At 49.4% G+C, this 12449-nt stretch overlaps 1 protein-coding gene across 1 annotated transcript; it reads left to right on the plus strand.

The window, feature by feature from the left end:
* The first annotated feature begins 1827 nt into the window (after window positions 1–1827).
* On the plus strand, window positions 1828–7135 carry LOC101770777 (putative E3 ubiquitin-protein ligase LIN). Its single transcript, XM_004976546.3, has 7 exons — window positions 1828–3448; window positions 3526–3620; window positions 3706–4329; window positions 4427–4574; window positions 5530–5766; window positions 5858–6200; window positions 6560–7135. Exons 1-7 carry the CDS (start codon window positions 2132–2134, stop codon window positions 6673–6675), a joined length of 2880 nt encoding a protein of 959 aa, XP_004976603.1. The 5' UTR covers window positions 1828–2131; the 3' UTR covers window positions 6676–7135.
* Window positions 7136–12449: the final 5314 nt, after the last annotated feature.

The following is a 12449-nucleotide window of genomic DNA, read 5'->3' on the forward strand; positions in this document are numbered from 1 at the left end:
GTCAGAGGTCACCGCACCAAAGGCTCTGCCGCCTCTCGCAGTCTTTTCACGTTACGTGGCCGACTCCGCAAATCATGCATGCGTCAACACTCGAACAGGTACTGATCGATAGGCAACGGATGCGAGGTGGAGTCGTGGAGAGGAAGGGGATAAGCGAGGAGGGTCATTTAGGCCGGCAGAGAGCAATGGGGTAAAACGGATGGCAGTTGGCACTCCGCTGATGACATGAAAGGAGCTCTTTTGCTAACCAGTAATCACTTGGCCCTATGTTTAATTCACTTCCAACTCCCAACTTTAGCACTATGCAAAAAGAAGATTCTCCATTACATCAAACTTGCGGTACATGTATGGAGTACTAAATGTAGACGAAATTAAAAACTAATTGCACAGTTTTGTTATACTTTGCGAGACGAATCTTTTGAGCCTAATTAGTTAATGTTTGGACAATAATTCACAAATACAAACGAAACGCTATAGTGCTACAGTGCTGTAACAGTAATTTAATACCTCCAAACTTTGGCAACTACACAAGATCTTGGTTCACTTGAGGGGAGCCTCTCTGCGTACCGATGGAGTACTCCATGAAGAAATCAAGTTCTATTTACCTCCCACTGACGAACTGTAATACTTAGGCATTCATCGATACTATCGAAACCGAGTAGTTTACCTTCCGGCTCGAATGCTGGAATCTAGTACAAAGCCTACCGTGTTAGGAAAAATGATAGGCACAAAACCATTTTCGAAGGCATTTCAAATACAATAAAAATATAGAAAAATTTATAGAGTTTCCTATAGTATTTTAATCCTCTAAAATTCCTCGACTATTATATGCTTTTTTTTTAGGGGGTCGACTATTATATGATGATGTAGATGTATTGATGTCTAGTGCAGATCAGGCCCAGTCAAAAAGAACAAGGCAGGTCGGGCCTATGCCCTTCCTCGCACGGCCCACATGAAGCAGGACGGGCTGCGCGGCACCGCGGTCGGAGCATGGGCCAAAAGAATCCGCGGCGCAACAAAACACTCGACTGCGATGTGGCCCATAAATAGCCCATACATCAGCTTTGGTACTCGATCGAACCAAAAAGAAAAAAAAGAAAAAAAGGAACGGCGAACTGGAAGCAAATTCCCACGCCCCCGCTGTACTGAACTCATGATGGCAAACTGTTGAAGTCGCCGCCTCGCCGGGGACGGCATCCGGTACGGCAGCACAACAGTCCGCCTCATGACCGAATTCTGCCTCGGTTACTATACTACTTCTGCAGATGTCACGGCTGCTACTTCTGCCAATACAATGCCAAGTTTCTCTGTATGTTCCTTTCAAAGAACTTTTTTTCCCCCTGTATGGCAGTGACCCAATGTGTCAATATACAAATAACAAATCCTAGCAGAGTAGTAGAGCCTAGAGGGGGAAAAACTGTACGGGTTGCTGGGGGCAGACCAATTCCCTTGAGCAGTTCTTTTTATACGTGAGCATGACGCTGAGCGTGACTGTTGTTGCAGTAAACAAAGGTTAACCGATGTTGGCACCGTCGCAGTTTGCCAAACTCGATAGTCCAAGCCTGCAACCTTTATCCTGGATCTGTACCTCATCATCCTCGGACCTTTGCATCCTGCCATTCTCTCCTTTGGACCACTCCACAGACATATCCAAAATCTCCTCCGGTATCCGCACCTCCCACTCTCTGCAAGATACCTTCCAGAAGATTCACTGTTGCCTCCTGCCAGTAAACGGCAACTGCATGATCACTGACTGATTCACTGTAAAGTGTAAACGCCATTGGGATAGGGACGGTGATCATAATTTGAGCCGTGATGTGATGGGCACTGACGCACAGACACTTTGACGCAGCAACCATTGATACGGTCAGAAAAACTTAACAGAAAAATCTAAAACTGCCGGCGCCGGAGAGCCGGAGCGAGGCGCTGCCCGCCAAAAGCCCCATTTGGCACACCCTGTCCCGCGAGACCGTTTCCCCGCTGTCCCCCTCCGCGCATTTCACCACGTCGCCCCTGTCACGTACCATGCCAACAACGAACGATGCTTCCGCTCCACTGCCACCGCATGGCGTAGCCGAGCCACCACCACCACCTCGTCGCTTCGATCGCGTCCTCCTTTTCCTTCCCACCAATGGCGCCGCCGCCGTCGTCGTCCTTGCTCCGCGACCTGCTCGTAGCTGACGGCTTCAAGAACCGTCGCAGGTCGTCTGACGGCTCGGCACCGGCGTCCTCGAGAGCCGCGAGCATGCCGCTCAACAACCGGCGCCCGGGCAAGCCCGCGCGGTCCCAGTCCGACGTGATCGCCCGCAGCCGCCTGAGGGAGATGAACGGTGGCGACAGGGACGCTGCCGGTGACGAGCGGCGGGCCGCGACCGCCACGCGGAGGTTGTCGGCGTCGCAGACGAGCGCGAGGAGCTACAGCAACAAGGGCGACAGCGACAGCGGTGGCGCTGGCGGCAGGAGGGGCACCGCGGCGTCTGCCTCTGCGGCCGCGGTGCCAGCGCTCGACGAGTCCGCGCTCACCGCGCTCATCTCCCTGGCCGCGGGACCCATGAAGCGGTTCGCCAAGGACGAGGCGTTCCGCGCCACGCTGCGCGCCGGCTGCGCGTCGTGCCTCGGCGAGTCCAACCACCGCGCCGTGCTCGACCTCCGCGTACACGCGCAGACCGTCGAGCGGGCCGCCAGGGAGGGCGGCCGCGACCCGCGCGACCTGAAGCGCGCGTCCCTCAAGCTCCACGAGGCGGCGTCGCTCGAATCCGGGGACGCCGACGCGGTGGCCGCGGCGGCGGGCGTCCCGTACCCGCGCCTCGCGGCGTGCGCGCACCTCTACATGTCTGCCGTCTCCACGCTCCAGAGGCGGGACCACTCCGCCGCCGTGCACTCCCTGGAGGCTTTCTGCCTGGCGCCGCGCGAGGCGCGCACGCTCCTGCTCCCCGCGCTCTGGGACAGGCTCTTCCGCCCGGGCCTCTCGCACCTGCGGGCGTGGCGCGACCGCGAGTCCGCCGCGGCGAGCTCGGACGAGAGGGCGAAGGAGGTGGAGAAGACGTTCGCGGACGCGGTGGACGAAGGCACGCGCGCGCTCGCGTGCTACTACAGGGACTGGCTGCTGGGGCGCACGGACGCCATGGCTCTCCCGGGTGTTCCTGCTCCTCCCAGCACCGTTCATGCCGGCGCGCCGAGGTACTCGGCGTCGACGTCGTACGACATCAGCTCGGACGTCGTGTTCAGCTCCGGGGGTTCGAGTCCGGCCAAGTTTGCGTACGACGGCACAATGCAGCGATCTGAGGAAATCGAGGAGGAAGACGAGGTACACGCCATAGCGGCAGATGCAGAGAGCGTTTTCTATGAGTGCGAGGCTGTTGAAGCAAGGAGCCACACTCCCGCGCTGCAGGTAGAAGGAAATGTCCTTACGACTAACAACTCAGCCAAAGAAACCTTTGAACCACAGGTTAGCATTTTCCTCTGGATTTTTTCTCCCGATGAGATAGCCGAAAGTTTCTGACAAGTTTTGTACTTGAATATCAGGTTGAAGATGAACCGATCAAGGAATCGGATGCGTCAACAAGTTATCGTCCGATTTCTGACATGTCAGCCATCGACCTTCTAACGCTCGAGTTCTGGTACGGACAAATGCACTATCAGCATTTTTCAAAATTTCCACGCAATAGCATACTGAACCCCTGCCATTTCGTGTAAGTTTCTCAGTGAAGGGCCACTCCAGAGTGACGCAGATGGCAACCATTTCTCCATTTTCGCCACCGTTCCCAGCGACTTCCTTTGTCCGCTGACGCGGCAGATCTTCAACAATCCCGTGACAATCGAGACAGGCCAAACGTTCGAGCGGCATGCTATAGTGCAGTGGCTAGACAGAGGCTTCAGGACGTGCCCTTTCACAGGCCAAGAACTCTTGAGCTTGTCGATTCCAGACACGAACCGTGTGCTCAAACGCTTGATAGATGGCTGGAAGTCCGAACGCTGCAAGAATCTCGTCTCTGGAAGCACCGGGCTTGAAGAGAAGCTGAGTGTAACAGTTATAGACAAGGTCTTCAGTTCAGCCGGCGACATGTCTGAAAAGCTTGACAAGGCAAGGCACCTGATGGCGATCGGTGGTATCGACTTTCTCCTGCACGAGTTTCAGGAAGGAGGAGGAGATGAGCAGCAAAGGGTAGCCGAGCACCTGCTGTTTTGCATCAGGGCTGAAGGCAGCTGCAGGAACTACGTGGCTATCAAGATCGATGGCTCAAGTGTTCTCCGGCTTCTCCATAGTGAAGTGCGTTCAGCGAGGAGAATTGCAGCTGGTCTGCTCACTGAGCTGACCTGCTTAAGAAGGTGCAGTTTCCTGTTCAAGATGTGACAAAAAGCATATTTCTGTACATGCATGTCCTGCCTTCTTAGATCCCAATTCTCAACGTTCTAATTTCTACAGAAGGGAAATGTTTGAACTGCTCCTGCGTGGATTGGGAACAGAGTCGGTCGTCATGCGGACAATGGATGTGCTACTGGAGCATCTCCGGAGCTTGCCGGTCCAAGATCAAGCCTCAGTTGCTGTTCTCCTGTTGCACTTCGATGCATTGGTATGCAGCTTTAATGTGCATCTCTTGTTGCCGTACGTTTCGTTCTATTGCATTTCCTCCTCTATGAAATGTCCGTTAATGAGATTGCTATACCATGCGCGAGTGTTTCTCGCCTCTCGGGCTCTCCACACTTGACTTTTACTTCGACCAACGCTTGCCAATCCAAGCTCCCAAAGAGCTTCTCCTCTGTCTCTGGTATATGCTCTCCGGCGAGGTTACCGGTAGGTGTTGTGCTGCTTAGGGTTCGAGGTTGGGAGGTTCGGGTTTGAAGTTGGGAATTTTGGGATTGCCAGGAACGGTCGCTAGTGGAAGGCCAGTCCGGTGGTGGAGGCCAGTTGGGAACAGCTGATTGGAGGAGCTTTGGGCGTGGATTGTATGGTGGGAAAAAATTCGAGTGTCACAGCCCATGAAAACCTACGGATGGGTGCTTAGACAGCTCGTGTTGTTTGTTTGCTAGCTTCATATATTAAAAAAACTACTAGACGGAAAGGGGCATACGCCCCGGTTTGAGTCTCTGACTTACTCCCTCCGCTTGTATTTATAAAATATGATATCACTTAGCATGATCTTCCAAATTACAATTTAACCATTAATTATAAAATATGATATCACTTGGCACGATCTTCCAAATTACAATTTAACCATTAATTTATCTTGTACTATATTGTCTATGCTTATAAACTTATGATCATTGTACCGTGTATTTGATTACAAATTCAACCATATAAAATTTATATTATAAAGAAAAGTTGATAGTTAAATTATTAGCTAAAGATTATAAAGTTTAAACTTTAATGTGCGTGTGCGTCTTTAAAAAATAATAAGTATGCCACCCAAGGCGACTCTCCAGTTGCCCTTAGCCTGCTACCTGGAATTTTGTCTGCAGAAAACTGTTCAAAGCATTGTATTTTTCCAAATTCAACTACCTTTTACAAGTCCTGAAAATGCATTGCAGGTAGAGCCAAACGAAGACAGCATCTACAGAGAAGAGGCTGCCAAGATCATCACACATTCTCTGAGACGCTGCATGTCCGAGGATAATGTCGTGCCGGGCACTCGGAAAGCTCTGCTGCTGTTGGCAGGGTATTTCTCCTTCTCAGGCGACCTTCTCGTTGAGGACTGGATGCTCAAACAAGCCGGCTTCGTCGACGGCTCTCGTGCCAGCCCTACCAGTTCAGATGTTGTCGCACAGGTACTCCATGCCAGCACACACGGCCACACTGACACTTGGACGAACAGTTTCTGAAGCTCCTACTGCCGTGCGTGCGTGTGTGGCCGCCCAGGACAAGGAAGCAGCCGGGAACGAGGCCTGGCTGAGGCACGCGGCCGCGGCGCTCCTCGGCAGGGGCGGGGTAAGGAGGCCGTTCCTGGAGGCGCTGTCCAGGTGCCTGGGCTCCCCCGACGCCGACCTGGTGGCCGCTTGCCTGGCGACGGCGGCGTGGCTGAGCCGCTCCCTCGCGGCGTCGCTCGACGACGACGCCACGAACACGGGCACGGACACGGACGCGTCCCTCGCCGCGTTCTCGGCGCTCGTTCCGCGGCTGAAGCAGTGCCTGGCCCCCTCCCGGCCGGCGCGGCACAGGGTCCTCGCCGCCGTGTCGCTGCACAACTTTAGCATGATCCCAGGTGAGGCGTCGTAGTCTCTCTCTTCCCGTCACGTGGTCGTCCCCGTATAGTTTCACGGACTAAAGTTTAATCATTATCACATTAAATATTTATATACTAATTAGAAGTATTAAATATAGGTTAATTATAAAATTACTTGCATAAATGAAGGCTAATTCGCGAGACGAATATATTAAACCTAATTAAATCATGAACTAATTAGGTAATTAGGTTTAATAGGTTCGTCTCGCAAATTAATCACGACTTATGCAATTAGTTTATAATTAATTCACATTTAGTTGTTGTCGATGAGATCCGAACTAAGCAAGCCACGAGATTGGTAGCGCCAGGTGACTGACGGAGTGATTATTGCGCTGCAGACTGCAGGGAGCTGCTGGTGCTGCTGGCTGACGGCCTGCGTGATCACCTCGCCGAGCTCGCGGGGTTGACTTCGACGGCCGGTCAGCTATCCGCCGAACTCCACGAAGGGCTTTGACTTCCTCGCGCGCGCCCGCCGGGTGTCGTAGGGGAGCCGCCGGCGACGGGGCCTCTCGTCATCGTCGCAGGGAAGTGTCTGAAACCGGCTGCTTTTGTTGACCCGTTCGTCAGATACAAGTATACAACCCGGTCTTAGAAGTGAACTGCCAACGGTTCCTCCGAGAGCGACCAAGGCTGTGTAACAGTACAGCCTATCTTCTTTCTATCCCTTTTTCTGCAGGACTATATGTGATCGAAGAGGCGCCGGCTGTGAATATCACACGATGCTTGGACAGAGACCGGGGCATTTTCTTGCTTTGCAACCATGAATTTTCCAGCGTCGGAATGATCAGCGCTCCACTTGCAGATTTCGGGTGGTGGATTAGGACGTTTCGCAACTTGGTAGGAGCTATGGCTTGGAACAAATCGGTTGCAGCACTTGACCTGGGATGGGATAGGCTACATGGTTTAATTTTAGATACTTTACTGTCACTATCCTTATGCCCCGTTTAGTTCACGTCGAATGTTTAGATACTAATTAGTAATATTAAACATAAACTAATTACAAAATTAATTGCACAGACGGAGACTAATTCGCGAGACGAATCTATTAAACCTAATTAGTTCATGATTTGACAATGTACTGCTACAGTAACCATTTGCTAATGATAGATTAATTAGGTTTAATAGATTCGTCTCGCGAATTAGCCTCCAGCTGTGTAATTAGTTTTATAATTAACTCATATTTAGTCCGTCTAATTAGCTTCGAAGATTCGATGTGATACGGACTAAACTTTAGCTCAACCTTAATTTCGTGCAGCAGCCGTGCACGCCATATCTTAGTCTCACGGTCATGGACCCGGTTCCAATTTCCCCCTCGTTTAGATAGGAGACGTGTTCGGCATCGTCTCATCATTGTGATTCACATGCCGTCAAATTACAAGTTACAACTGGTCCGCACTTTTTCCATCAAGCAAAACAGTTGTTGTGCTTCGTTGGAGTCCCCGATTCCTACGTAAACCACGAAAAGGCCGCCGCAGCTGCGGGAACACGCGTGGATCACTGGCTACGACAGCGACTCGTCACTCGCCAGTGATGGTGTGATTGCAGTTTTTGTTCGCGTCCATCCCCCGATGCCGCTCCCCTGTGCCGTGCCCGCGGACTTGAGCGACCTCCCTCCCCCGCGCACATGCGATGCGATCGAGCGTGCAACCGCACGAGAGGGCCATGTTGCCTGGCCTGTTCAACCCACCCACCGGACAAGCATTTTCGCAACTTGAGCCCGGCACGTCACCAACGTCGCAGATCTTTCCCCGGCCGGATTCCACGGCCTGAAGCCTGAACACGGCTTCGCTCGCGAACTGCTGCCCATCATTCTCGGCCGAGACCTCCTCTCCTCCCAACCGTTGGTTGACGCCATACGATGCAGCGTGAACCCGTGTCACCATGTGCTCGGCGCCGACCACGATCACGGCATCAGGGGGCCCAGATACGGACAGATCGGTCGCCTCCCGGGCACCCTCTATCTGATCAGCGGCGACATGCCGCGCCAAGCCAACGTTTGGCTCTGCACTTCTGCAGAGATGATTGCTTCCCGTTGCTGCTCTACAGTCTACACCACTTGCCGTCAGTTGAGCGGTTGCGCATGTGCCAGCGATTGCCGTCAGTCCAGCCGCCGGAGCCGATCGCGAGCAGCCAGCGTCCTTGCTGATTTTTTTTCCAGGTCAACTTCTTTTATCGTTCTGGATGCCTTTCCAGCGTGTCGCGATTTCTTGATCCCGAAGCCTGCCCACGACATGCTCTCTTCGTTCGCTTTGCGCCGGCATCGCATATACCGGTTGATCCGAAAGGGATCACGCGCGTATTCCTGGGTGCGCGCGCGGATGTGCCGAGACGGCGAGACATGCTTGAATCTGGCAGGGGCCGATGCACCAGCAGGTACCTTTTGTTGTCGTCCAGTGCGGTGACGGAAAAGTCCCGTCCAGTTTGGGGTGCTGAAAATATGCGGCGTCCGTCAGCCACGGCCTGGCTTTTCTAGGTCGTAGTGAGTGGGTCCGTTCGCTTCAGCTTATTCAGCCGGCTTATCAGTCACCAAACAATATTTTTTCCTCACAACAAATCAGCCGTTTCAGCTTTTCAGCCGGCTTATAAGCTGAAGCGAACAGGCCCATGGAAAGATTAAAAGTTACCGAAAGCGCCACAGGAAGGAAAGCAAGGCTCCCCTATTGTCGTTTTGATTTTTTAGATTCATGAATGTTATTATGTACCTACACATATACTATATCTAAAATAAAAAATTAAAATGATCTACAATTTAGAACGGAGGAGTACTTCCTGCGAAAGGGGGAAACTGAGACAACTTAGAATGGAGGAGTACTTCCTACGGAAGGGGAAAATAGAGGCAACGATACGGTCTCTTGCTTCGCACAAAGTGAATATCTGGCCGCTGCAATGCACCAATAATGAAAACGAAAAGAAGCCGTTAAAGTTCGGCAAATCAAGATAATCAGGAACGGACCTTGGATTGTTTCTATCAAGGGGTCAAAGGGGGTGTTTGGATACTTAGTGCTAAACTTTAGCAGTGTTACATCGGATGTTCGGATGCTAATTAGGAGGACTAAACATGAGCTAATTATAAAACCAATTGCAGAACCCCGTGCTAATTCGCGAGACGAATCTATTAAGCCTAATTAATTCATCATTAGCCAATGGTTACTGTAGCACCACATTGTCAAATCATGGACTAATCAGGCTTAATAGATTCGTCTCGCGAATTAGACTCCATCTGTGCAATTAGTTTTGTAATTAGTCTATGTTTAATACTCCTAATTAGCATCAAAACATCCGATGTGACAGTTGCTAAACTTTAGTAGTGGATATCCAAATGGGGCCAAAGTCACTCTAAAAAATTCGACTACTCATTATTTATTGGAGGTATTTCCAGAAAAGTATGATAATTATTGCACTCACCCCATCCGGACACATATATAATTAACCTGCATGGATGCACTCATCAAGTTGTTGGGATGGAATTAATGCTAATGATTCCACTAGCAGACTAGCTGTCCAAAAGATACAATAACATATTTTGTGAGGTAAATTTTGAATGATCCCGTGACTTGAGCGGGGATAGTACCACTCCCTTCATTTTAAATTATAAGTCGTTTTGACTTTTTTAATATATAATTTCTTTTATTTATGTGTCTCGACCTAATAAATATGTGTGTATAGTAGAAGCTACGTGCCTAGAAAAATTAAAATCATCTATAATTTAGAATAGAGGTAATATATTATAAGGTTTTATGGCATTTGAATGCAAAATTGTAGTTCTAATTAGTGGAGTTACAGGAGCATTAGGGGCTAGGGCTCCCCTACTGCCTCCATCCTGCAGATACTTCTAGTAAGAGCTGCAGTGTGTCATCTTAGCTGGCAAATAATGCTGCCGATAGTGGATGCCGATCAAATTCACCCAACTAAAACTTAGCTAGCTAAAGTTTAGCAGCCTTTTGTAGTTAGCTAAAATTTAGCTAGTTAAAGTTTAGCTAGGGATGTTTGGATCCTCTAGCTAAATGATAGTTGAAAAAGATACTTGTCTATCATTTCCCTCCCTCACATTTTAAATACTTTTCCCGAGAAAGGTGGAGGGGCAGTTTGATCTTTTATCACTTTAGCTGAGCTCAACTAGCTAAAGGAATCTTTAGCCAGCTAAAATTTAGCTGTGTCCTGTTGGATCCATAGCAGCTAAATTTAGCCAACTAAAATTTAACTGGTGGATTCAAACGGGACTCAAGTTGGGAACAATTTATAAATTTCAAGGCATTTGCATTTGGCATTAGTAAGGTTGGCAATGGTCTTGTTTCATGGCGTTTGACTTGGTTTGTGCTACTTGTGCACGCATGTTTTGTTCTAAATGGTATTTTAATTTTTGGCATAGGAGATCAAGCATGTCACATTGTCAGAGGAGTTCTAATGGTGGGAACAAGATCTATAGTGCACACGAATTTTCATCTTGTAAAATGAGTCAAAAATTAAATTTAGCCCATAATGAGTCAGTTTGGCCCCATCTTAACATTAATTTCAGACTTTGCCGCAAAGAGAGATGTGCTATTCTAGTAACGAGGGTGCATATTTTGTGCTGCGTGCAACCGTATAACACCACGGCTTAGTCAATTGGCTGTAACGCATGCATGCAGTAGCACCTACACAAAACCAAATTTAGCATTGCGATGACTCTTTTGCTGCAGAGGCTCGCTACTTATTACTAGGTTACTTTTCCTGGTTGCTAGCTGAGCTACAGAGCAAGTGCTTCCGATTAGTCCCAATATATCTATTAATCTTCATGAAAATATCATATCAATATATTTTTTTAGTCTTCATGAAACTATCATATGATATGTTATAATATTATTAGGGGGACAAATGCCCCCGCCCCATGCCTTCCCTCCCAAGGCAGGGAATGGAAGCAAAGATGAAAAATGTTAGAGGCTTCATTTTTATATGTTGTGCATCAACTGTACGCTGCATGGTTGCAACAAATTCTGCCCACCTTTTCATAGCCTGCGTAATGTCGTCATCTTCTTATGATACGATTGTATCTTCCACGTGTATCATAGAAATAAAACTTCAACTTTTTAATGAGATGAAGTGGAAATAGTCCTGCTAATAGACACGCAGGAAAGAAAAGGATATAACTTGAAAAATCTAGGGTGATGCAAATGAAACAACTTGGAACTATTTTCTTAAAAAACAAATTGGATTTTGAAGCTTTCAGTAATGAAACCTTGCGACCAAATATGGCAGCAGATTAGAAAGGGCGAGTTTTATTTTGGCATATGGCGTCAGGGATTATCTACATGGTTACGGGCACGAGCACGAGTGGTACGGCTAGAAGCCTAAACTAGCACAGTCAACGGTGCAGGTCAAGTCAGCACAAATGCACAATGATCTTTGTGGCAGGTAGTACGTACATTGGCACAGATTTTCTTTGGACCAAGTGGTTGCACGGACCGATCTTATGATGCAGCGGAATGGATCGTCCTCTCGCTCACATGATAAGCTCCCGCAGAAGCTTCCTCTCAGCCCCGTCAGGACGGGGTCAAACGCTCGGATTCGTGCACACGAAGGGGCTGTTTGGATACGAGGTGCTAAACTTTAACAGTGTCACATCGGATGTTTGGATGCTAATTAGGAGGACTAAACATGAGCTAATTATAAAACTAATTGCAGAACCTTGTGCTAATTCGCGAGACGAATCTATTAAGCCTAATTAATCCATCATTAGCAAATGGTTACTGTAGCACCACATTGTCAAATCATGGACTAATTAGGCTTAATAGATTCGTCTCGCGAATTATACTCCATCTGTGCAATTAGTTTTGTAATTAGCTTATGTTTAGTACTCCTAATTAGCATCCAAACATCCGATGTGACAGGTGTTAGTGTTTCCCAAACACCCCCGAAACATCCCTTCCTCGTGGTGGAATTCCTTTCCCCGTCTACTATGATCAGCGGTTGCTTTCACTTTATCGGTTTATCCTTCGCAGGCAGTGTGCTAGACTGCCGGTGTATCTAGCTGGGCTCATCTCTGATTCCGGACAAAGCAACAGGAAGAGGAACCTAGGCGTCGCGACAGGTGGGGACACGCTTGGTCTGGGTCCCAGACGCCAGCGAGAGGCGGAAGGATTAGACACCCAGGCCCCAGGCGACGGCGCTCACCTAACCTTTTCTTCACCTTTTTTTCGCCGCCGCTCACGGCGCACGTTCGCCCGTCCTCGGAGACAAAAACGCCACGAC

This window comes from Setaria italica, chromosome VII (assembly GCF_000263155.2).
Source record: "Setaria italica strain Yugu1 chromosome VII, Setaria_italica_v2.0, whole genome shotgun sequence".
NCBI classification, from domain to species: Eukaryota; Viridiplantae; Streptophyta; class Magnoliopsida; order Poales; family Poaceae; genus Setaria; species Setaria italica.